Source organism: Strix uralensis, chromosome 5, assembly GCF_047716275.1.
Source record: "Strix uralensis isolate ZFMK-TIS-50842 chromosome 5, bStrUra1, whole genome shotgun sequence".
Lineage (NCBI taxonomy): Eukaryota > Metazoa > Chordata > Aves > Strigiformes > Strigidae > Strix > Strix uralensis.
The window spans coordinates 33,630,416-33,654,647 of record NC_133976.1 but is presented as its reverse complement, the minus strand read 5'-3'; the positions used below and the strand labels follow the sequence as shown (position 1 = coordinate 33,654,647).

Genomic DNA, 24,232 nt, shown 5'->3' with positions numbered 1-24,232 from the left:
ATTACACCGAAAAAATAAATTTATCAAAATACAAACATTCTAAAACACTTCCAATAGATTTGAAAAAAAAATATTTAATTTTGTAAGCATCCTATTAACTCTGTGCAGATGCATTTGCTAGATTCTTGGCTTAAATGAATGAGAAAAGAATGGAACTTGGGGTATACTAGGAACATAACTATGTACATAAATCCAGGCTTTATGGTACAAGTCATGGTATAAAGGTATAGTATAATGGTATAATGCCAAAGAAACACACTATACACTTACATCAGGATGAATCCTTTGAGGAAGACGTTCTCTTGGAACCCTTTCATAGTCGTATCGCCCTTCAGACCACATTTCATCTCTTCGATATGCCACTGAAGACAATAAAAATCCAATTAGCCAAAACCAGACTCATTACGAATAGACAAAAGGATAATGAGCATAGAAATAAAGGTTCCCAGACTTCTCCCATTATAAGGTATTATGCACAAGCCCTGTATATACCCTTTTTTTTTTATTAGCCCTTTTTGAAAGTAAGTCTATCTAGTTATAGAAAGTAATTAATGAGCTTTAAGCAAAAATAACTCATGGTATGTGCAAGAACAACTGAACAGCTGGAAATTAGTGCAGTATAATCAGTATAATTACAGGACTTACAGATACTATAAACAGCTCTAATGAAATATATGCTTACTGCAAATACCAGCTGTACATATAAATTCATATACACATACCTTATAGCAATTTTAATACTGCTCTGCTAAAAATAGAGGACATTTTTTTAAAAAAAGAGTTCAACTCCTATTTATTAGATTGAAAAAATTTTACTTTTTTATATAATAACTTTGACTGAATTATTTCATCATCTCAACCATCTGGAAAGAGGTTAAAACACAAGACATCATTCAGTTAGTACAAAGCTCTGCATTTTGAATACATGAATGAAATGCATTCTTCACACGCAGATTTTTCCTGTTTTAAACTGGAAGCCAGCAGAACACAAAAATTCCTCTTTCCAGAGATAAGTGACTTTCAAAGTCAAAATTAGAAATTAAATGCAGGTGGAAATAAACCCTCACCATAAGAGATCCTAGTCATGCTATGTTAGACACACAAATATGAGGAGCTGAAACCTTCCTGATGTTTACAATGGTGACAAATTATATATCATACATCATTGAAAGTAGATAAGAAATTGCTAGAATCATATTTTTCAAAGTTTCCCTTCATAACAGTAGTCCTAGCTATTAAGAATAATAATAAAAAGAAACAGAAGGACATAGTCAAGAGAAACATAATATTATCTACTTTCACAAACAATTAACAAATAGACTTATGAGGCTATATAAAAATATTGATTATGACAGAAGTTAAGAATCAACATGAAAAAAGGGTTTATTAACTGTCAACAAAGGTAGCACTAAGTCAGATATATTTTTGTGAAAAACAACAAACACTCGTATACTTACTTTTCTTTAAGTTTTAGCAATTCCACTTCCGAAGATCCATTCAATTACCTACAAAAAAGAAAGAAATTGGTTAGCAAAAAAATTCATATATATTCATAAATACATATTAAGTAAACCAGACATTTAAAATCTAAATCTTTTGACTGTCCATCCCCCATGACCCCTCCAAATTAGTAAATTCACTACACTCAATTAAGAAAGAATAGAAACTACTCAGTTGAATTCACAATATCAAAAAATTTCCCATGACAAATTATTACAGATACAACACTTTTCTAATGAATTCCAGAGTTTATTTCCTTTTTATCATCTTTTACTCACTATCTCGAGTCTTAGTTTTTCTTCCATTTGTCAGTGAAAGCTTTTGGAAACTAGTGTAACTGTTTTTTTAAAAACACTCAGAAAAATATTTAATATATTCACTTAACTTATTTATTTAATTGCCTTTCAATATCATTAAGTAGAGAAAAATAAGGCATGTGATAAGAGGTTAATGAAAAGTTTGATTGAACAAATGCTTTTCCTTTGTTAATAGATAGTAAATCCTGATAAAGTAGATCTTTTCACAACTGTAATAAGCCTTTATGTTCAGAGATTTTGACTCTACTGTTGGTACAAATGAACCAGAGTATCTTCTTAAAACATTGTTGGTTTTATAACGTTCTATAACCAAGACACAGGACTAGTCTGATGTAGCCACAGATTATAAATCAAAAGCTGACTAAACCAACAGAGTTTGGTTGGTCCTGGTTCATCTGTTTCTATAGAAAAAAAAAAAAAAATCTTAAATGATGTGACCTAACACAGCTTTAATAACAATCAAGAAGAGACTAAACTTTTAGGATCAATATGAGAATACTCCATTAACAAGGATTAGAGATCAAACCTCAAGTTTACTACATTGTATTCAGATTCATCTGTTCTCTCAGTACGAAGTTGTTCTAAAACAAAGATTAAAAAAAACCACCTATTTTTGTTTCACGCCTAACACCATTGTCACCCATACTGACTATTTTCTATTAACATATACAGCAAAGATAGTTGATATTTCTTTAATATCATGATATATAATCACTTGTTATATTAATTTAAACACCCTCTTCCTATTTTTGATCAGAGGTGACTGTTTTCCATAAAGCAAGGTCTTTATTTTCTCAAATAAAGACACTCCAGTGTACGCAGAAGCCATTCTATTAACACAGGGCAAGCTGCTCCACTGTGGCCAACTGCCAAGAATGGCTTTGCTCTGATTATCATAGCACTATGTCTTGCTCTGTGCTAGTATAACCAGTGGAATACTAAAGGATTTCTTCATCAAGAAGATTACATGGGCCACTTAAACTTCAGATTTTTTGCACAACTGGGTTTTCTTTATCAATCAATCATTATTTTATCTTTTTACTTTCTAAATAATATATGCTAAAACAAACCCTGACACATTTGCAAAAGCATTCCAGTCTTCTGCAATATATTGTACACAATTCTTATCTCTTTACACTTAACTTGAGACATCCATTTTCATCACGCCTAGAAATATTCTCCAGGATTCATAATTTTCCAGCGTGTGCTATCAACCTTCTGCAGAATCTACATTTTTGTTTCAAAAACATACAGCTTGCTAATCCAGATGGCTACATCTTGCCATATGTGAACAAAGCATAAAACCAACGCTGTGCTGTAACTGCAGAGGCAGGCAGCTGCAGTGCCTCTGATGCTACTGGGATATATCTGGTTTTATACTGTTACTTTGACAAACAGCAGAAATTGACAAATGTGGGGCAGTTCTGTCTCTGCTCCACTTTGGAAAGCTCTCAAAAAAAGCTTAGATGCTTTTGTAGGAATAAGACCTAGGAGAGATGCTTGGAGAATTGCAACTTATTAGAAATACCACGGCCAATTTTGCAACAATTGTTGCTTTGAGAACACAAAGATCAAAACCACTGCTTTTTCTTCCATCAGTTAGAATCTGTATTTGACAGTGCTTCAAAGACATCCCAGTATCTCCAATCTAAACAGCAGAAGGCAAGACAGATAAAACTGAGTTTGAGGGGGGAAAAAAAAATAACTTTCTCCTCCTCCCCCCATACTTGGGACAGGCAGGAGATACTGAATATGCATAGTCCTCTTATCGGTAAAATGAAAAAGCAGAAGTGTAAGAGCAGAGGAAAAAATCCACCACGACAGTACACAGAATACTGTGAGGGAGGTACTGAAGAAAAACGAGGATACAAAGAGAATCCATCTCTTCCTAATAACAAGTATTAGGCTACAAGATTTTCAAAAGCAATTAGAAGCACGACTGCAACAAGTCTAGGCATATTCAACCTAGATACCAAATAATGTGAAGGAAAAGCCTTTCTTTCAATCTTTCCTGACTCATTCACAATAATTTTGACTTAAAATAATGGAAAGAAAAAAATATTTAAAAAGCCCTTCCCACAAAAGTCAAACTAACTCCCATCTCAAAAGGGGAAAAAAGCCAGAAATGTGTAAGCTGAATAAAATTATTAACAGCAGCAGCATTTTGATAAGGATTTACAATCCCACTGGTTCAGTTTTCTTACCACATCATTCTAATATATCACTGGGAGCAAGAGAAATGGAGGCAATGTGTTGGGGGTTATACTAGTACAGTGACTGATGTATAAGTGCTTATCTTTGTCTGAACACCTGCAGTTGCCAACATCCTGTCCTTCATCAGTGCCAATGCTACAAAAAGAATATTCTACCAGGCTGTGATGGGGCTGCTACGCTAGCAATGTCAACAGAAACAACTGCATGGATCACCACCTCCACTGTGGCTTTCTGTCTTGCAGCACTAACACTTTGACAACAAAATATGTCAGCTCACCATACTGTTGTCAGGTCAAAACTGCAACGTTTTCAACATTTACACTTGAAAGTACCAACCAACTCTGAATATTTCACCCAGGGCAAATCACTGTAGCAAACTCTACTCATTGCTTGCACAGACTCTGTGGGTTTCCATATCTTTTTGTGTATTTCTGACAAAGTCTTTGATCCCTTGAAGTCCCAGACACCTCAGATGAATTATTATGACTACTTATGAAAACTCCGGTGCATGGTAAAGGGCCTACTGAAGGAGTATGAGTGAGAACAAAGAACCGGGAAGAGCAGACTTAAAGTATTTAAATACTAATAAGGACTTTAAATATATCAGGACACCCAACCGTTAAGCTAAGCATAAAGATTTATTCTAGTACTTCTAAGCAAATCAGCTAAGTAACACACATCTTACTTATTCCTCTAGAAACATAAGGATACCGATGCTGCACCATCATACCCACAAGATACCTCCCTGAAAGTGTTTACAACAGGATTTATACAGCCTCCAAACATTCATGACTAGCTATTAAAGTTTAAAATAACTCTCAGAAGTACACACAAGTAGTAGCAATATCTTTTCCTTCAAAACAAAAACACAAATTAAACTGAAAATCAAAATCTTCCATCGCGCATAGGTTTTAAAAAGGACTAAAAGGTAAGGTTTGCAAGTTATCCTCGGTGCTGACACAGCAGCGGCCTGCCCAGAGGAGGCTATCCCTCCCACCCCTCCTGTCCCGCCGTTTCCATCCACCCCAACTTCCGATAAACCCGGGGAAGCACAGGATCCCGCCCGACAGCGAGGCTCCCCACAGGTGCAGGAAGAGACGCCCGCTCCCAAATGCCCCCGGGGGTGCCATCTTCCAGGACGGGCCTCCCAGACGGTTCGGCGACCACCCGAGCACGTATTCGCGGCGCCCCGGTCGCGCAGAGCGCAGCCGGGAGGGAAGGCGGGCCCCGTCCTGCGCCCCGCAGCGCCAGCCGCCTCACCGGGGAGCCACGAGCCAGAGCCCGCGGGCCGACGCCGAAGGCCACACGACCGGCTCTGACACGATGAACTGTCACGCTCACTCCGCGGAAGAGGGAGACCGGACGGTCGACTCCGCACCAGCCCCCGCGGGCACAGACGGCCGCCACCCGCGCCCCTGGCCCGGGCCCGTCGCTCACCGCCTCTCTGGCTCCCGCGGCACGGCACGCAGCTGCCCCGGCTACCGCCGTGCCGCGCCGCCTTCCGGCGCCCCCCGCACGCTACCGGAAGCACCCGCCTTCCTTCCGCCATCACCACCGCCTAATTGGTTGGAAATGGCGCGCGTCACCGGAAGAGCGCCGGCGTGATGGGAGGGCGGGCGGGCAGGGTGTGTCGCGTCCGGTTCTGTCCTGTCCCGTCCCATCGTCCGGTGTCGCGTCGCACCATGGGCGCCCGCGCGGGCTGAGCCTCGCCGTGACGGGTAGGCCAGGTAGCCGGGGGCCGCCTCCCCTGGAGGGGAGCGGGTGTGCGAGCAGGTGCGCGGGTGAGCCCCGGCCCGGCCCGGCCGTGGTTCGGTGGCGGCCGGCTGAGCGCACCGCGAGTGGCAGGAGCTTGTTTACACCTGAGGAGGCTGCTCGCCTCGCTTCTGGCTGTCGTGGTGGTAGGGAGAGACTTGTGGGCCGGGGAAGCGGCGGTTTGGCGTCGCGCGGCGGCTGGGCAACGCGAAATCAGCAGCTGGCCGGGGCCGCGCCGCGGTAGAGGAATGGCAGGGTGATGTTTCTTACGGCTAAAGGCGTAAATATAACATCTGGAAGTTTCTGAGTAGCCTGTAGTTCTCTTGCCTTAATGTTGATTTGTACGTGCTGAGCTTTGAAATGGAATTGCTTGTCTCAGCTGGGGTTTTTAGGAGGAAGGAGCGTCACTGAGTTACCTGGCTCTGTCCCTCCTGGGTGAAGTTCTAGGTGAGACTAGATATGCCCGAACCAAGCAACTCTTCTCACATCTTGACTATCCTGGAAATACATTTAAAAAGAAACTGTTGTTAAAGCTCCTAACGTAGTTCCTGCTGGCAGCCTGGTCGCTCAGTCTTATTGTCCCAAAGCTTTTGTAGTTGAATTAGTACATAAGAGTAGTTTGATTCAGACCGTGGATCCTTTTCATGTACATCTTTGCCTTCGGCAGATTGAAACACTCTTGCACTCTTTCTGCTGATAGCGTCAACTTTATTTACCTTATTCTGATCCTATTTAATATTCGTCTTGTAATATTTAAGCACTATGTAGAGATAAAACAGATTCTGCTCTGAGAGTTCATTACATGTGCCTTGTGTAGGACAGAATTGCAGTAAGTGGTTAATAGCCTTGTCTGGGACCAAGGAGAACATGGGTTTGGTTTTCTCCTTTACCACAGACTTTTGACTATATACAAGTTCCTGCCACAACTAATGGTTTGTTGATTTGGGTCTAAACTCTGCTGATACTGTTAAATCAGAAATAAAATACGGTGGTTTAAGATTCAAGATAGAAGAACCCAAATGAGTTGGCTTGAGTGAGTGTGTCTAGAATAACTTATCCATGAATCATTTATACATACTTTAATTGATTAAATCACAAATCTGACCTTGCTGCTGTGCACTTAAAAACAAACATGAAAGTTTGTGCTTAAGTTGAAATATTGATGTTAGGTCATGAAAATATCAGTAAATTTAGACTTCACTTGATGTGTCAGAGGCATCTGAACTATTTTGGTGGTATCCTTATATGTCTGGGACAGAGTAGAAAAGCCAATTATTGAAGTTAATCATCATCTTCTCTTATGACATTCTCAACACCAGTGACAGATGTTGCATTAAACATATTGGATTCAAGCAAAACATACTCCTGTACTGGATATATTTTGCAAGAAACTGAATCATTACTGACAGATGGCTCTTGTCAAAGAATGACTTCTTTTAGTTTGAGATGTTGGAGAAGACAAAGAAGATTGAATTCAAGAAGTCATAGTAATGAGAGACAACTCCATTCTGAAAGTTAATATGTGAAAATGATAAATGAAGAAGGCATTAATATTATAGAGAGACTATTACATTAATGGGAGTTGTGCTCAACCCCATGGAGATAATGTACTGGCTTCCAGCTGATGCTTTAAAGTAAGTCACCAGGTAATACATTGGCAAGCAAGGAAGCCCCATAAGAGCACTCAGTACAAAACAGAATGTTTGGTTTGTTAGGGAGATCTAGTAGGATATAGAAGCCAGCTTGTACATGACTCTCGGGTGAGACCCTTGCAGCAAGTAGAAAGCTCAGGCGTTTTGGGGGAGAAAAAAATTCCTGACATAAAAGGACTCAGCCTTGTAGTGATGAGCCTCCAGATGAGGTGTCTCATCTAGAGAGTTAGCCTAAAGCTGGAGTTGGCTTTTTTTTGCCACACACACCACCCTGGTTAGAAAACATCTGACCAATAAATGTGAAGCTGATATGGCATCCATAAATGAAGGGGGGGGGGGGGGGGGGGCAGGGAAGACTAATGAACTGGTTATAGCAGAGTTAAAATTGACTCATGATGTTTTGTTAAGGTTTATTGGGGTAAGAAGAATTGTGCCAGTAGGTGGATCTAAAACTGCATTTATACCACTGTATTCACAACAGATAACCAAAAATCTGCATTTTAACATGCTTAAGCTTTTCGAGAGATTGCTTTTGGTAGAATATTATTTTTGAATGTTCTGCAGAAGACTTAGTAAGCATGACCAGGCTTTTAAGTAGATAGATGAATGGCCCAAATGTTGCCATTGTGCAAACCTGTCAGTGTATCTGCTGGCTTGAACAAGGTATTTATAAACCATCCCAATGACCTCTCAGTATGTAGAAGAGGAAGTCCTCCTGCAGATCTGGGGAAATATTCTTTCCTGGAGTGGTAAATTTGAACCTTTGCCATCTTGAACACGAGCATGGCAATAGCCTTACAGTTACTGTAGTTCCTCTTTTATTAAAATTGTGCCTGTCTGGTAAGTCAGACATTAAAAGTAAGAAATCCTGGCATAATAGTCTGAAACAATAAAAATTGCTGAGAATATTTGGGCAGTTGGAGCAGGAAGACTGTTTCACTTAAATTTGTCCAGGGGACTAGAAACAAAGATCAGCCTCAGCTGTCTGGAAGCCAGCACTCCGAGGTACAACTTGTTCAGCTTGCTTCTGGAAAAAGTAGTATACAGCTGAAAATGGAAGTTCTGTAGCTTGCAGTCATTGATAATTTCCTATTGACTGAGCTATTAGGCCTGCAATAATCTTTTCATGACATATCACCTTCTCTTTGGAGGTTTGCACTGCAGTCTTGCAGAATATGCAAGTTGAGTGCTCTCCAGTCATGCCATCCTTGCTGGCATCTGCTCATTAATATGAGGTCTTCTTGGTCTCCTGTTACAAGGTGTTGTAGCTTTTCTTGTCTTTTAGGCAGAGTTAAATTGCTATCTACAGCCACGTGAGGTTCACCTCTGCTGTTTTATCCTCCGCTGTTGCAATATATTAGCATTGGCAACACAGCATAATGCAGCACTAAGGTAGCGCTTACGGAATCCTTTGTATCCACTGTACATCTGGATAACTGCACTTCGGGCCATCTATTTGTGTGGCATGTTGCCAAGTCAGTCTGGTTAGGCTTGTCAAGGATACTAATGCCAAGCAGCAAGGAATTTGGGGTAATGAGTCCAGTCTGCGTAACACCAGATGCAACGTGTGGCCTTTATTGCAAATTTATTCTGTTTTCATTTGCTTAACCTTTATGTTGCCATTTCTGCTCATGCCAAAAAACAGTGTCTGAACATGGAAAACCTCAAAATTCAGTCACTTGGAAACTACCATTGAGATCAATTGTGATACAGTAAGCATGTCAGGAAAGAGAAGCAAAACAGTGTCTACTGGGAATATCAGGTCTTCAGATGACTAAATCATGAAATGCGAGAAAATAACAACAGCTGGATTAGAGTTTGGTATTAGTTACTTTGTTGGCACTTGTCCAAGCAATCTGCTCAGACTCACTACCCAAAAAGTCCCCTAAGAAACTGTATTATGATGGATGTTGATTTTTAATACTTTAGTTTCTTTTATCCCTTCATCAGCTTTCGTCTGCATTTTTAAAATGAGTTGGTCTTGCTGAAGGAATGGCTTGGTCCTCAGTTAGGAATCAGCTGGAGGAGCCAAGCAACAGGAATAAGGCTGCAGGAAACTGGTTAAGGAGACAGTAATTGCACTGTGTAGGAAATGGGTTTGCTGTACTATTCAGTGTGCCCTCTCATACGGGCTGTGCTTTATTCTGAACTTAAATTTTACTTACTTAGCTCTTGGACCGAGCCATGGTTACTAAATGGATCAAAGGGAAGAAGTGTTTTGCACAGACTTTAGCACCACTTAAAATTTTGGGAAATGTCCAAACATGAGGAAGAACACAGGCTGTTCTTTTTCAAGTTAGTACAGTTACTCTTCACCTAGTATTAGAGGATGTGTATGCAGTTATAACAGTCTTTCTGAATTGATTCATTGTTTCCAGACATACTTAGTTTCAAGAGCTTAAAAGAGATTGGCAATTAAAATGGCTTTTGAGAGTTCCCTGGTTCCTGCCAGTATAGTGCTGCTTAATCAGGAGGGGGAGGGGGAGTACCTCTAGGGAAGTTGCTGTCTATGATCATCTCTGGACGCTTGCAGTACCAGAGCAGTGAAGAAGCATGTGCAAGAGGAGATGCTTGCTGGTTTAGCATCTTAGGTACATTTTAAAGTCAATGTAGTATCCCACTCCCCCCGATAATTAGGACTCTGCTTTAGGGAAGTGGGTTTTTTTTTTTCCTTACCTGATTGTGGTTCAGTCTATGTTGAATGCGTCTGAACTGAAACTTGTATAAAGAATCAGATCATGCAGGTACTTGAACAAAGGTCAATAATTTCACATCTTGGCCATAATGTGTAATAAGTGGACATTACTTGTTTCTTCCTGGACCTAAACCTTTCTTTACTGCACAAATCAGTCGAGGTTTATTTTAAGAACACTAACTGGTCTGTTTTTTCATGACTTACAAATTGACTCAGATACAGCAAAAATACGCTTTGGATCCAGGGGAGGAGGAAGGAATGTATGTCTTCTGTAGAACATGAAGGCAAGCACTAATTTCATGTAAAAATGATGAAAGGGAAATGAAAGCTATGCTTTCCTGCAACTTTATCATGACCCTCTGGGCTAGGTTTGAAAAGCAACTTTAAAAAAGTCTTGCAACTGTTTTTAAATTGATTTCTCTGTTGAATACAGTTCAACTCTTCTCTCTTTTTCCTTTCATCAGAAAAATGAGTGGTGGGTTGGCACCAAGCAAAAGCACAGTGTATGTGTCCAATTTACCTTTTGCTTTGACAAACAACGATCTCTACAGGGTAAGTTTTTAAGAGTTCCATTGTTCAGGTTAAACTTACTGACAACAATTTGAGTGTAAATTTTGAGTATTTGATATGTATCTTTTACTTATAAAAGTTTGCATCGATAAATTTATTACTAACAAAATGCAATTATCTATTGTTAAATCTTTTTATTTTGTTTTATATTTCAGATATTTTCAAAGTATGGGAAAGTTGTCAAGTAAGTGACCTGATATGGCCTGCTATTTTTGTAGCTTTCATTTTAAATATTTAATGTCTTTGCTTCACTTGAAAATCTTGTGCTTTTTATAATTATGATATAATTATATAAGTATGAATGTGGAACTGTATTGAAGTTCTGTTCATTATTAATAAAGTATAAATTTAATTTAACAACTGGAAGTTCTTGCAGTTATGCACATGATTTAACAATATTTGAGTAGGGGACAGGTTTTGTTAACCCCTTTTTAAGAGCAAGTAGAATGTTGTTATATGCCGATGGTCTTCTCCATGAAATAGTTGAAACAATATTTTTCTAATAAGTGTTGTTCCCCTTTTCCTGAACACCACCTGGGACACAAGTGGATAAGTGTAAAAGTGGTAGCTTCTACTTATGTGAACTAGATGTCACAATTCCCACAAACATTTCCCACAATTGCAGTGTACAGTTCCTGTATTTGTGGTTCTAGAGGGACTTGTTATTGTGACTGCTTAGTATTATATTTAAGATTAGATGTATGGCTGCATAGTAATGGCTTTTAATATGTGGGGTATTCATGAACAATAGTTGTGAGTACCTGCCTCTATGTTCAAATGATAGAAATAAATGCGACAGTAAGTCACTTGCTGATTTGGTTGGTTTCTTTATTTTTTTAACTGGTGAGAATAACAAGACTCAAGACTTCAGTTTTTAACCCTACACCGGCAAATATCTGCTCTAACTTCTAGTAGCTGCTGTAATAATCTGTGAGATACAGAGCTAAATTCAAAGTTTTTGAAATCTTAGGAATGTGCTTCACGTGACAGATATCATGAAAATCCAAACTACAACTTTAGAAAAACATATTTTTTTAAATTGACTGAGAGAAAAACCCTTATGTAGGTTATGGCAGACATGCAGTGACCAATCCAGCTGGGCATCTACAGTCTGTTGTTTCCAGGTTTGGGTGTCTGACCTGTTTTAGCTGGTTGCTGAACTACCAATTCAGAAGAAATCCTGAGCAAAGGTTGTAGTAATGCTAGTGTTTATCCAGTGAGGGCCCTGTTCTCCATAAATTTGACACTTCTGACCTCCCTGCTATAATTTGATAATATACTCTCTGTCTTTGGGGGTAGGGGTCTTCTGCTGTCTTGGCTTTTGAACTTGCTTTGATAGGAGGATGAGAATTGTATGAAGCGTTGGCTGTATGATGCATTGCTTATTTTAAATGTGTCACAGCAGCATTCTCTTCTTTTTTTTCCCTTTTTTAATAGTTTCTAGTATTTTGAGTTTTTTCAAACTGTCATAGACAACAGAAATGGTGTTTTCAGATGCCGATGCAGAAGAAATCCTGTGTGAAACTACCTAATTTAGAGCTTGCAATTCTGTCTGCACAATTACTGTTTTCCCCACCTATATATTGTTTTGCAAAAAAATTCATGTATTGATACCTGGTTTTCCTGACATTTTGTCTAGTCACTGCCAGAAGTTAAACGAAATGCGGAGTCACAGAATGCCATGTGTAAAATAGTACCATGACTTTTTTTTTGTATCTAGCAAAATTTGTTTCCTGTTCGCCCCTTTGCAAGCTGACCTGACTATAAACAGTGCAGATACTGTGGGATTCTATTGATATTCCCATTTCACTGTGAAACTGAGGCCAACAAGGATCAGTTTTTTTATTTGTAACTAGTCATTAATTCCCAGGAAAAATATTTTCAAATATTAGCTTGATTTCTGTAGAGTCTTTGTTCAGAGACTTTAGAACACTTTGCAGAAAGCTTTGCAATGCCAGCTAGGTCAGCTTTAACTTAATTAAATAATCTTTAATAGACTTTTTTTTTGAAGTGTGTCTTGACTTGGCAAAATCATGCTGACTTTTCTTCTGTACTGCATTTCTTATCCCGGTATATCCTGACTATTCTGATTTCAGCTCAGTTTGTTCAGTGAGAAATCAGACTTTCTAGGTCTCCAAGAAGTTGCTGACTTTTAAATATTTATCACACTTGTTTCTTTCTATGCTTGTGTTATCAATATCCCAATTAGAAGCCTGACAGTTATGTTAGGGTTCTGTTGGAACTCTTTCAAGAGTAACTTAGCAAAAGAATTAATAGAACTGTTCTAAAGTCAGTTTTATTGACACTTCAGCTCAATGTGTTCAATTGGACACATCCTTGTCCGAGAGGGTTTGGTAGAAAAACTGTTCTAAGCTCTATCTTTCTGTGTGTGTGTTTGGGGGAAATTGAGCTTTCTTTACTGATCTTTTATTTTATACACTTCTACTACGTAGGTCATCTGTTAGTTATACAGGTAGACCTCCTGCACTGAAGTAGGGTTGGTTTGGGTTTGTTGGGGGTTTTTTTTAAATGTCCTATTGCTTCTTACAATTTTGGCTTGTCTTATGGCAACCTTGTTCTGCCCATGGGGGACACAGGGAGGAGTTTATTCCCTACTTTTTAACATAAACTTTCATGTACATGCAGACTGGCATCCTGTTTCCAACTGGTTTTTTTTAGGGCTAAATACAATTGACATTAAGATTGAAAGAATTGAGGTTTTGTAGGTTCCCTCCCTCTTCACCTCTTGTCATTCTTCTTCTTTGTTGTTTTTACTGGGTCTAAATCTTCTTTGAATTTCTTGAGGTGCTACTGGAGCTGTTGATTCCAATGTTAGACTGAAGATTTAACTTTGTACATCATGTAAAATAACGCATGCATCCATGACCTACTTGGATTCCAGTTGGAGATATTTGTGGAACAATACTGCATATACTTATTGTTTCCTGTCATGAATCTGTTTAGCTAGTACACGGACATAGATTTCTCAGTTTGGATGCAGTTCGATGCACTGTGTTTTTCAGCAGTGACAGCAATGGTCAAGATTACTCCTGAATTTAATTTCACCTCCAGTATGTGTAGTTCCCTCCAGTTAGGTTGTCTGCAAATCTAAAGAGTATGTTCTCTGGGAATAAAGAATGATACTAGACCCAGAAAGACCCCCACATACTTTTTTTAAATCATCTCCACTCTACCTGTAAGCATGTGGCCAGGTTAGCTGTTCCTTTGAATTTCTGTTTAATGAGCCATTCTATTGTTAAATATACTTTTTTGCTATATAACCAAGCTAAGATCCTACTGAGAGCTTTAAGGAAAAAATGAAGTTATTTTAGTGTATCAATAATGTGGTTATATGTTTTCAGAGTTACTATTATGAAAGACAAAGACACCAGGAAGAGCAAAGGAGTTGCCTTTATTTTGTTTTTGGATAAAGAATCTGCACAAAACTGTTCTCGGGCACTTAATAACAAACAGGTAAATTGTGGAAAGTTGTTATGGCAGGAGGGTTGGGTTTACAGTTCCAAAATATTTACCTTTTTCTTTTCCAATTTGCTGTAGTTGTTTGGAAGAGTAATAAAAGCAAGTATTGCCATTGATAATGGAAGAGCAGCAGAATTCATTCGCAGGCGTAATTACTTTGATAAGTCTAAGTGTTATGAATGTGGGGTGAGTAAAACCAGAAATGAACTAATATATTCCATCTTTTGACTGTGTCATGTTTTAACTCCAGCTAGCAACTAAGCACCACACAGCTGCTCGCTTACTTTTCCCCACAGCAGGATGGGAGGGAAGAGAATTGGAAGGGTAAAGAGAGAAAATTCATGGGTTGAGATAAGAACAGTTTAATAATTGAAATAAAGTAATAATAATAAATTATAATGAAAACAAAAATAAGAGAAATAAAACCCAAGACAGACAAATGATGCAAATGAAAACAATTGCTCACCAATGGCCAATACCCAAACAGCAGCCCCCTGGGCCAACCTTCCCCCTAGTTTTATTGCTGCGCATGACGCCATACGGTATGGAATATCCATTTGGTCAGTTGGGGTCACCTGTCCCAGCTGTGTCCCCTCCCAACTCCTTGTGTACCCCCAGCCTGCTTGCTGGTGGGGTGGGGTGAGAAGCAGAAAAGACCTTGACTCAATGTAAGCACTGCTAGGCAGGAACAAAAAGATCTCTGTGTTATCAACGCTGTTTCCAGCACAAATCCAAAACATAGCCCCCACACTAGCTACTGTGAAGAAAATTAACTCTACCCCAGCCAAAACTAGCACAGACTCTTAGCTTGTTTCTTCAGTTTGACCATTGCTAATCCTGCCCATGCTGTTAAATTATTTTTTTTCTGTTGTTATTATCAACTTGTGTAGCAGTTGTACTGTTTTCCAAGAATGATAATACCCCTTTGACTTTTATTTGGGGATGGGGGAAAATATGTACATATAATGGCTACTTAACGTGATGATGGGCAGACAGATCTGAGTATCAGTATAATGCTATTTGAGAAGGGAAACCTCCTAATCTCTGCTTCAGAATACGTGCTTTTGCTATATCTTTAGAAGTTCAATGCACAGTTGGCAGTAAAATAAATATTGGAAACAAATATATTTATACAGAAGTGTGTTTTTAAGTTTTAGGCAATTCCTCACTTGTCCCAAACATAATAACATAGGAGATTAAGATTTGGATAGTATTTAATGTCAAGTACAAACTTGATTTATATTCATAACACTTTTTAGAACAAAAATGTTGGCTCACTCCTGTTTCTTAAACTGTTAATGCTGAGGTTTATATCTTGTCTTAAACATGCTATAGTGTATTCAGCTATTGCAGCAGTCAAATAAAATCTACTTTGCTTATAGCTTGTTCTCAATTTGCAGTTAAACATGCATATCACCACCAATCTCTTTATTTCCATGTCAAACTTATAGAGGAGAGTTTGTTTCTGTGTGCTAATTCAGCGTTCTGTTTATCTTACTAATTGCTTCCATTTTTTTCCCTGTGAACTGTCTTACATTAACTGTCCTCATGATATGTTTTAACATATAGTTGTTTGTAATGGTTTCTGTTAAGCAATATTTCTTTTTCTCCAAGGAAGCAGGACACTTAAGTTATGCTTGTCCTAAAAATATGCTAGGAGAGCGGGAACCACCAAAAAAAAAAGAAAAGAAGAAGAGAAAGAAAGTAGTTGAGCCAGAAGAAATGTATGTATACTTATTTACATGTTACTACTACTTTTAGGAAGCTTTTTCATACTGAACACTTAAAGATCTATATATTTTTCTCTCTCTGCACAATGAAGTGAAGAGGAAGAAGAAAGCGAAGAGGAAGGAGAAGACCCTGCTCTGGATAGCCTCAGCCAAGCCATAGCTTTTCAGGTACAAAACTGAAGCATTGCATATTTATTATCATTTAAATGCAAATCAACTTCCTTTTTTAGCTGCTTTTCAAAAGCTCTGAGATACATCTGTAGGTCTGTCCACTCTGTAGCACTCAGGGCACTCTTGCCAGGCAGTAGTTGGTGACGATAGTTGGTTTCTCCATATTGCAGGCATGTTCAGTTGTGTGTCTTTTTTTTTTTTTTTTTTTTTTCACTGTTTCGCTGTTGCTGTCTGTGCCTTACAATTTTTCTTTCTTTCAAGCTCCTTTGCTGCTTAGTTTCCTGTCATCTCTGCTGTGATGCTCTATTAGGTTTTTGGTCCACAAATCCCTCTTTTACTCTGTTAACTGAGCAACCAGAAGAACAGTCATTTATAAATGACCAGGTACATCCTCTGCCCTCACTCACTAGAATATCCTTGAACAACATCTATTTCTGTAGCAGTTCCTTTGCCTAATAGAGTCCATTGTGGTCTCTAAATAGACCTCTTTCTCTCAAAACATATTTAATGCATTTTTTGTTATGTAGCTAGATAGTCTGACAGCTGTATTACTATCTTCTTCAGTACTTCTTTACAGGCTTTTGCTTCACTACACGGAGCAAGCCTGACCTGATGTTCATATTTCTTGGCTCCCTAGTCCTCAGCTGTCCCCTGTGTGCCCCTGTCCCTCCTAGAAAAACCTTTAAGAGTTTTTACATGATGTAGTCCAAAAAAATGATGCAAATATGCACAATTATCCCCACCCACCCCCAGAAAACTCTGTGATTAGAAGTAAAACCTATAAATGTAAACAAGCCAGGAAACGTTCCCATTTCTTTTGTCATCCAAAGATTTTAACTGGGATAGCATATTTCCCAGTAAAAATAGGAAGCATCTATTTAAATCTTTAGTAGAATAACCTTTACGTCCCTGAAGAATTCATTCACTGAATGAATGACTGCAGAAGACAACAGATAGAAGACTTGCTAGTGAAACAAAGCTGATTCAATAATGTCAATTTGAAATGCAATGCATTCTTGGCTTCAGATCTGTAAGCTTGCCATGGGCAAAGTTCTTCTCCTTGATAATAGAGGGTATTCCATGTGGCCTGCATTGGTGCAGAAGACTTACTGTTTGCATGTGAGAACTACTTTAAGAAATGTTTTCTAGTTCACTCATCACACAGTTTATCTGGAAATGGAGATAAACCTTTTTCAATTCTTTAACTTATTAAACAATTCAATGCATAGTAATAATTAGCATTATTATTTATAATGCATCTTAATATTTCTTAATCTTAGTTAATACTTTTCCTTGTTTCATTGTAGCAAGCCAAAATTGAGGAAGAACAACAAAGATGGACACAGACTGCAGGGGAATCTTCCATTTCAGATGATTCAAAACGTCCACGGATTAAGAAAAGTGCTTATTTCAGTGATGAGGAAGAACTTAGTGATTGAAGTAATACTGGTATATATGCATATGTAATATATATAGTGTACATTTTGTAAAGTGTTATAAAGTTATCTGTAATACAGGTTTGCCTTGGTGTTGAAGACACTGAAAATCATGTTGTAGTTCTACCCTGCCCCCCGAACCTCCCATCTTTTGATATCTCTCTCTCAAAACTTCATCTTTCAAGGCAGCATCTTAACAAAATGATGTGTTTCTATACTTAAATCCAGAAAAATATCTGGAAGAGTGCTTCTTGCAGTTAGTATCTAGACCTAACCCTTGGGAGTGAAATCTTTCATAAGAGAATTTCCCAAGATTTTTTTCTGAAGCGGAGTTCTTCTTAGGATCACTGTTAGCACCACTGATGCTTTATGTATTGGTCTGTTTGTTGCCTGTTTGGAAGCGGTGCTTTAGTAGTATATGAATCTCGCACTAGTTCCTTTGCATAGGGTTGAATATCAGCCTTGAGCATTGTACTAGTCTTTTAACTCTTCATGCAGTAATATAATAAATTACTGTCACGTCAGCTTGGTCTGTGAAATCATTTTTGACTAAACAATACATCTGTCTGTTTTCCAAAAGGATATTAAGATGTTGTTCTTCTGTCTTATGAACAGTTTTAGTAACTTCAAGAGTGATAGTTCTGTTGTGTTTGCATTAAAAATGCGAATGGCCGTATGTTTTAAAAATGGGAATGTGCGTATGTTTTAATATGCTCTAATCTGATACTGAAAATCTCTTGCTGTGATAAGGGCTTATACTGCACTGTTTCCCCTGACTGCAGTTTGGGTGCCTAACATGGTAATTATGGTTATGCACGGAGTTTTAAATAAACTTGTATCTAACACGGATCACAGTCCTATGTTCTCAGGCATCTGAACCTGCTGGCAAAATCCAAAAGGCATGAAGTTTCCTACATGATTAAAAATCAGCTTTCATGTATACTTGGAACTGTCATGGTCTCTAAGCAAAGTGTGTTGTCACCTATTTCGCACTTAAAGCCGTTCAGATCTTTTAAATTAGGGTCTCCATCCTTAAATCTCTGTAGGGTTCTAGTCATGTTTGCCTAAAAAGCCTCATAGACACATTAGTAGAACAGTAAAAGCCCTGCAGCAGTGATCACATCCAAAACCACAGACACATGGTGATGGTGGTAACCCTTTTGTATTGGCCACTTTGTGTCCTCAAACTTTCCGTTTTTAGGAGGCACAATATAAAACACATTCACACTTTCACACTTGGAAGAAGAGACCAGCTGGCCTCTGTCTCTTATTTTAAGCTCTTCCTATTGCTCATCAGGACTTGCTTTTCTTCCAAATATAGAAAATGTAAATCCAAATATACTACTATGTATTCTTAATTACTACCAGTTTACATTCAAATATATAACTGGGTGCAAAGACACACACACTCTAAGCTAACGTAAAGCAGTCACTTCCAGAAAGTCATTTTTGTTGCTACTTTCACAAGAATTTGGAAACAAAGATTTTGAAAAATCAGGATTTGTTGTCTTCTCCAATACTATTTTCAATGCTTTTTTTTTAAAAAAAAAAAAAATAGAATGGAAAAATAAATGTGACAGAGGACCAGTTTGACTTTGTCCATAACACTGATTTGGGAATGTTTGATAGCTTATAAAAATTAAGAATTCAATGAAGTGATCAGACAGCAAGTTTCAAACATTTCATTACACTATGTAATGTAGTAGTGGAACTCACTGCTATGAAACTTTTTTCAGGGTCATAGGATCAAAAGGATTAGACTTATATGTGAAATATGATATTTAAAAATGTTAGTTTAAATACAATCTCCACTCAGAAATATCCTAAATTACTGACTACCCCTAACTGTAAAATATTCAAATATTAACAGTCTAGGAATGTTTTATTCTTACACTTTACTGTTTCATATTTGCTACTGGTGTCTTGTCAGACCTAATACAGTACTCTTCTAAGAGTTCCAGTAGCTGAAGCATATTGATATATCTTTCTACTCCGCTGCCTCTGCCTCACTGCTTTCCCTGTAGGATTTGCTTTTGTCAGCATGAAGCAGTACCTCAGTCCAGACTACTGCAACTCACCCAGTGGTGTTCCTCCATGCTCTTTTGTTCCAAACAATATCCCTTGAGGCAGGTGATACTGGAAAAGAAACAGATAAAAACGAGCCTGCTTTTGCGCAGAATTGGCATCTAGAATTCCTTACCTTAAATAACCTTCTTTTAACAGTTTTTGTAACTCTGAACTTCTATTGATTAGCAGTGCTTAATAGTTTTTGCCATAGAGTTAGGCTAAAGAAGAAAGCTTCTAGTGGCTAAAACAGGACCTAGAGGGACTCTGAAGGAGTTGGATTTTTGCACTTTGGTCTCCTGAATCATTTTAAGTTTCTATTTTTTGTTGGCAAGATAATGAAGCACCTCTACGTGAGAAATTCAGAACACTAGCATTAGATAACCATTAAATTAGATAGCATGAGTACCTGTTCTGCTTGCTTAAATCCAAAATTGTTGTCTGCAGCACCCCCTGATGCAGCTGCCTCATTCTGGAAAAAGCTCAAAACTTGTCAACTAATTCCCTTTTTTAATCTTTGAATGGAAAGGGATTTGCTCCTGTGTGTGCCCAACCTCACCTAACTCCAAACAGCATGGCTTCAGGTTTCTATCCGAGCCCAATCAGTGCTGAGAAGCTAAGTGGAGCGTTAACTAGGCTCCTAATTTAGATCAGGCCAATAGGGTGCAATTAGTTTTCAAAATTCGAGCAACAGAGTGGTGCTTCTGTCAGAGTTTGGTATCTTAAAGCACCATCTCAGGAAGCAGAAAACAGCTTTGGTGGCTGCATGGCTCTGGGACAGACAGATAAGGCTATGCAGCCATGTTATCAAAAGAAAGAAGAATTAAACGCCTTGTAGAACACCTTCCTGTTTTTGTTACAAAAACCACAGGGGTTTGTGGGTGGGGTTTTTTGTGTTGGTTTGTGGGGGTTTTTTAGTACTTTGAGGACCTACCTTAGGCTAGCAAGCCAAATACTAGTTTTAGAGTATAAATACTGTGGCTCTGATCATAGCGAAAATGACATTGTGGCAGACAGATTTTTTTTTTTTTAAATAATATCAAAAACTTGGATCTTTCTCCAAACATCCATTTACTAGATTTTGTCTTTCATATTTTCAAAACAGCCTGAAAGTTATCAAGATAATGCTTTCTGGGACATGAGACCTCTTGTCTATTGAAATTGATAACTGAGTAGTGTCTCAAAAGAAGATGACTTTTATCTGTCCTTGGGGAAGAAGGGGCTATTGAAGGGGGATAAGGATGATTAGCTTAACTGATTATAAATGGGATTACTCACTGTGCCTCTGCAGCACTTGTTAAACCATTGCAGCTGTAAGACATTGGAGTAAATTTAGTCCATGTTTAGCAGGCTCCCACTATGTTGGCATATTCAGGTTACTACTCTCAGCAGAGCAATAGAAGGGGCTGTAAATATAAAGAACTATGTGTAACTAAATAGGTGATGTCTGGAACAAATTGTAAACAGTTTATCTTTGGCTTCTGGGTCACTATTCTCTGGGATAGCCCTTTTTTGATCTGCAGAGATGACACTAGCATGAGAAGGTGAGCTGTGCATGCTGTTTGGCTATAGTCTTTTGAGGTACAAAATATTAAATTGCTTAGAAAAGCTAGATGTAAAACATGATATTGAAAAATGGGATTTATTAAGTGCTATTATGAACATTTAGAAGTAACTAGTATAGAGATCTCTTCATTTCCACTTTCTAGTCTATTTGGCATCTGCAGTATCAATATGATAATATGTACCGTCACAATTCCACCATTGCTCGTCTATAAAAATATTTCAAGTAACACTCTTCCACATGTGTTATCTTAAAATAACTGGTATTGGATAGCTGATCGCTTCTTTTTAGTATAGATTACAAAACTGGTTTTAGGAGTCCTTAAAATGTTCATATTAAACAGCTTTGTTTATCTTAACAGGGTGAGTTTTTTCTGTAGCTGTTGATGGCAGTATTAGAAATTACTATACTGTTCCTTCTTTAGAGGAAAAGGTGTCAAGTGGAGGGTTTAGTCACTCTATGTAGATGACCTTGTTTCTTGTATCTATCCTGGTGTTTGTAAAACGTATCTTAGAAGGGATAAGCTGAGGAGATTCTGTATGTAAAAGAAAGCAATATTTTTTAAGTTGAAAAAATGTACAGGTTTGTGAAATAACGTTTCATCAGTGCCAGGCTAACCCTGACCCTGCTGTGCATTCAGTTACACAAGATGTGTGCTTATACAAGTATTTAATAGATGAGATCGGTAACACAGAGAGTAAAGAGTTATAGAAACTGTGGCAATAAAATGTGATAAAAGCATATGTGAAAAATCTAACCAACACGGTGAGGCAACGTAGGTCACCGTGTCTTGAAGAAGTACCACAGTTACTAATATGAGAACTTTCCTGTCTGATTAATAGGATGCTCCAGAGAATCAAATGCAACTCTGAGATTATGAATCCATCAAAGGCAACAGCCACAAGCCTATATTAAGATGAGCTGATCCATGAAAATTCAGTTTTATCAATATGCAGTTAAAGAAAATTAGAAGGCATCCAAATTTAGATACTGCATCAAGCTTGGTGCAGTACAGCAAAAACTGTCACTTGGTTGCAGGAGTGAAGATGCATTATTATAACTGCGTATGTGGTGGCAGAGGACGTAGACACATTCTGCCCAATGAACAGATGCAGCTATGGAGGAAGGAAAGAGCCAAAATAGAAGCAAAAGGGATATTAAGGACTGTGTGGGTATGCTGTGAAGTTCCAAGGCACTGAATTGTATTTTTAGAGTGAATGGGATAGAACTGCTTGTACTATGTTGTGCCTAATTGAAGAATGAGTGTCTTATATCTGAAATTTTGAACCTTTTAGTAGTACAAGTTTGTACTGATGTGCAAATGTTCAAGAAAGGGGGAGGAACTAAAGGAGGATACAGTTCTACAAAGGACCTCACTTGGGATGCCCTTGATGTGTGAATTTGATTAGGTGGCAAAGAGCCATCTGCCCATGAAGCCTGGAGCCATGAGGGTGCATATAAAATGGAATGACTTAGTAGCATATGGCAGTTAGGAAAGATGAGAACATGCAGTACTTGGACGTGATGGTTTTGAGTTCACGAACCATGTATCTGGAATGAGTGATCGTAGTCCTTGAAATTATGTTCTTTCAAATAAAGTTTTTGAAAATTCAACAGCTAGATTTATTTTCATCTGCTGAGGCATAATGCTTTTAAGATGTGTTTTTGCTGTGGGAGGCTTTCACAGGAAAAGCTTAACAGAGGAAACTCAGTTAATTAAAATCTGGAACACAGTTCTGCAGCAAGGGTGGATTCTCTGTGAGTCCCATGCCTGTGGCATCCCAGAGAATGCAGGGCCCCAGGGCATTATTCATGTTCATATTTAATTTAGCTGAAGCTTCTGGAGAATGTCCAGAATCCTCTCCATTTGCTTCACAATTTAGGTCAAGCCCATGATGGAGTACTTGAGTTCAGGACAAAGTAGCCCTTGCAAAACTTTTACCTTTTTTTCACTCTGCTGTTATTTGTGCTAGGATGGCGGATTTTGTACTATATTGCACACATGTTGTATGCCCGCTAAATATTAAAAGAGTACAAGCTACAATATGTATTATTACTCCTGCCAATTTACTGTAAATCTGGTGTAGTGTTCTTCCTTAGGATTTCATACGCATGCAATCATCACTTAAACATTTGAAAACTGGTTGATGGGAAGGCACTGAGCTTCCTTGATCTGACCGTGCCAGCAGCACTGCACACAGATTACTTTGCTCCTTTGAGGACAGGGCAATCAGTAATTATTATAACAGCATTCTCTGGGTGCAACTTCACTGCTCCTAGGGGCTGGGAGCCAGAGGAGGAGGGAAGGAGGCAGGCAGGGCAAAGAAATGAGTAGGTCAAATGTCCGTCCAGAATAAGTGTATATCAACTATGCTAAACATTTTCAGGTTTCTTTCTACAGATTCCCCTCTTAACAGTACTTTAGATCAGAGTTTATGAGGATTAAATTTGTGTGGCTGTCTGGAGTGCACAAGTGTAAATTCTAACTGCAAAGATTTTATTTCAGTCGCACAGAAGTATAACATGGATTATATTAATGAAAATGGGACTTGCTACATATTCACATTATCTTCATGCTTTAACTGGCTTCTGGGGAACAATGACACCTGTCTGTTAGTAGAACTATTTATTGTAAAATATTTTTTTACATAGGTGTTAAATAGATTCTGACATGAGAGGCTTGAATGCAGACAACACAGAGGCTTTGTGAAAATTAAGAGGATGTATTATGCTTGGGAGGAGAAGAAGGAGAGTTCAGAAGTGAAAAAAAAATAAAATTGGCAGGTGAGACTGAGAATACTGGTAGAGCACAGACCAGCATCAGAATGAAGGACAAAAGGGAGCAAAAAAAGGTCAACTACAAATTAACACAGACGATCATCTGTAACATTAATTCCCTTCTATTTAAATGAGGCTTTTATAGGAAATAAGTGATATTGCCTATTGCCGTGAAGGTTTTGTTTTTCACATTCAACTCTGAACTTGGTTATCTGATTTTTCTCAGGTGCTAAACTTCACAGCAATATGGCAAAGGTGGATGCACCTCAACTTTTTTTGAAAAATAAAGCCATGAATGACTTCCCAATC

The 24,232-nt window shown here is 38.4% G+C and overlaps 2 protein-coding genes across 14 annotated transcripts in view; one reads left to right on the top strand and one right to left on the bottom strand.

Annotated features, from left to right (window-relative positions):
• PPHLN1 (periphilin 1) overlaps positions 1–5,538 on the bottom strand; it is a 72,836-nt gene extending 67,298 nt beyond the window's left edge. For all 9 annotated transcript variants that reach the window (XR_012629185.1, XM_074870384.1, XM_074870386.1 and 6 more), the window contains exons 1-3: positions 5,292–5,538; positions 1,458–1,505; positions 271–362 (exon numbers count right to left, since the gene is read on the bottom strand). Coding sequence is in view for 8 of the 9 variants with exons in the window: in XM_074870384.1 (XP_074726485.1) it covers positions 271–362; position 1,458 (93 nt within the window). In the remaining variant the exon portion in view is untranslated. The remainder of the gene's footprint in view (positions 1–270; positions 363–1,457; positions 1,506–5,291) is intronic.
• Positions 5,539–5,637: 99 nt separating this feature from the next.
• Positions 5,638–18,041, top strand: ZCRB1 (zinc finger CCHC-type and RNA binding motif containing 1). 5 transcript variants are annotated; one of them, XM_074870378.1, is made up of 8 exons: positions 5,638–5,758; positions 10,595–10,682; positions 10,856–10,884; positions 14,063–14,174; positions 14,259–14,366; positions 15,795–15,904; positions 16,003–16,078; positions 17,389–18,041. In XM_074870378.1, the coding sequence occupies exons 2-8, from the start codon at positions 10,599–10,601 to the stop codon at positions 17,518–17,520; spliced, it is 651 nt and encodes a 216-aa protein (XP_074726479.1). In that variant the 5' UTR covers positions 5,638–5,758; positions 10,595–10,598; the 3' UTR covers positions 17,521–18,041. The 5 variants fall into 5 exon arrangements, with proteins under 5 accessions (XP_074726479.1, XP_074726482.1, XP_074726480.1 ...); XM_074870381.1 differs by having other exon boundaries at positions 5,644–5,749; XM_074870379.1 differs by having other exon boundaries at positions 5,644–5,804.
• The last annotated feature ends 6,191 nt before the right edge of the window (positions 18,042–24,232 follow it).

Bases quoted from the DNA above. Each gene is read 5' to 3' on its own strand.
- ZCRB1 (XM_074870376.1), top strand. The intron at 10,885-14,062 runs GTAAGTGACCTG...ATATGTTTTCAG, and splicing joins AAGTATGGGAAAGTTGTCAA to AGTTACTATTATGAAAGACA. The intron at 16,079-17,388 runs GTACAAAACTGA...GTTTCATTGTAG, and splicing joins GCCAAGCCATAGCTTTTCAG to CAAGCCAAAATTGAGGAAGA.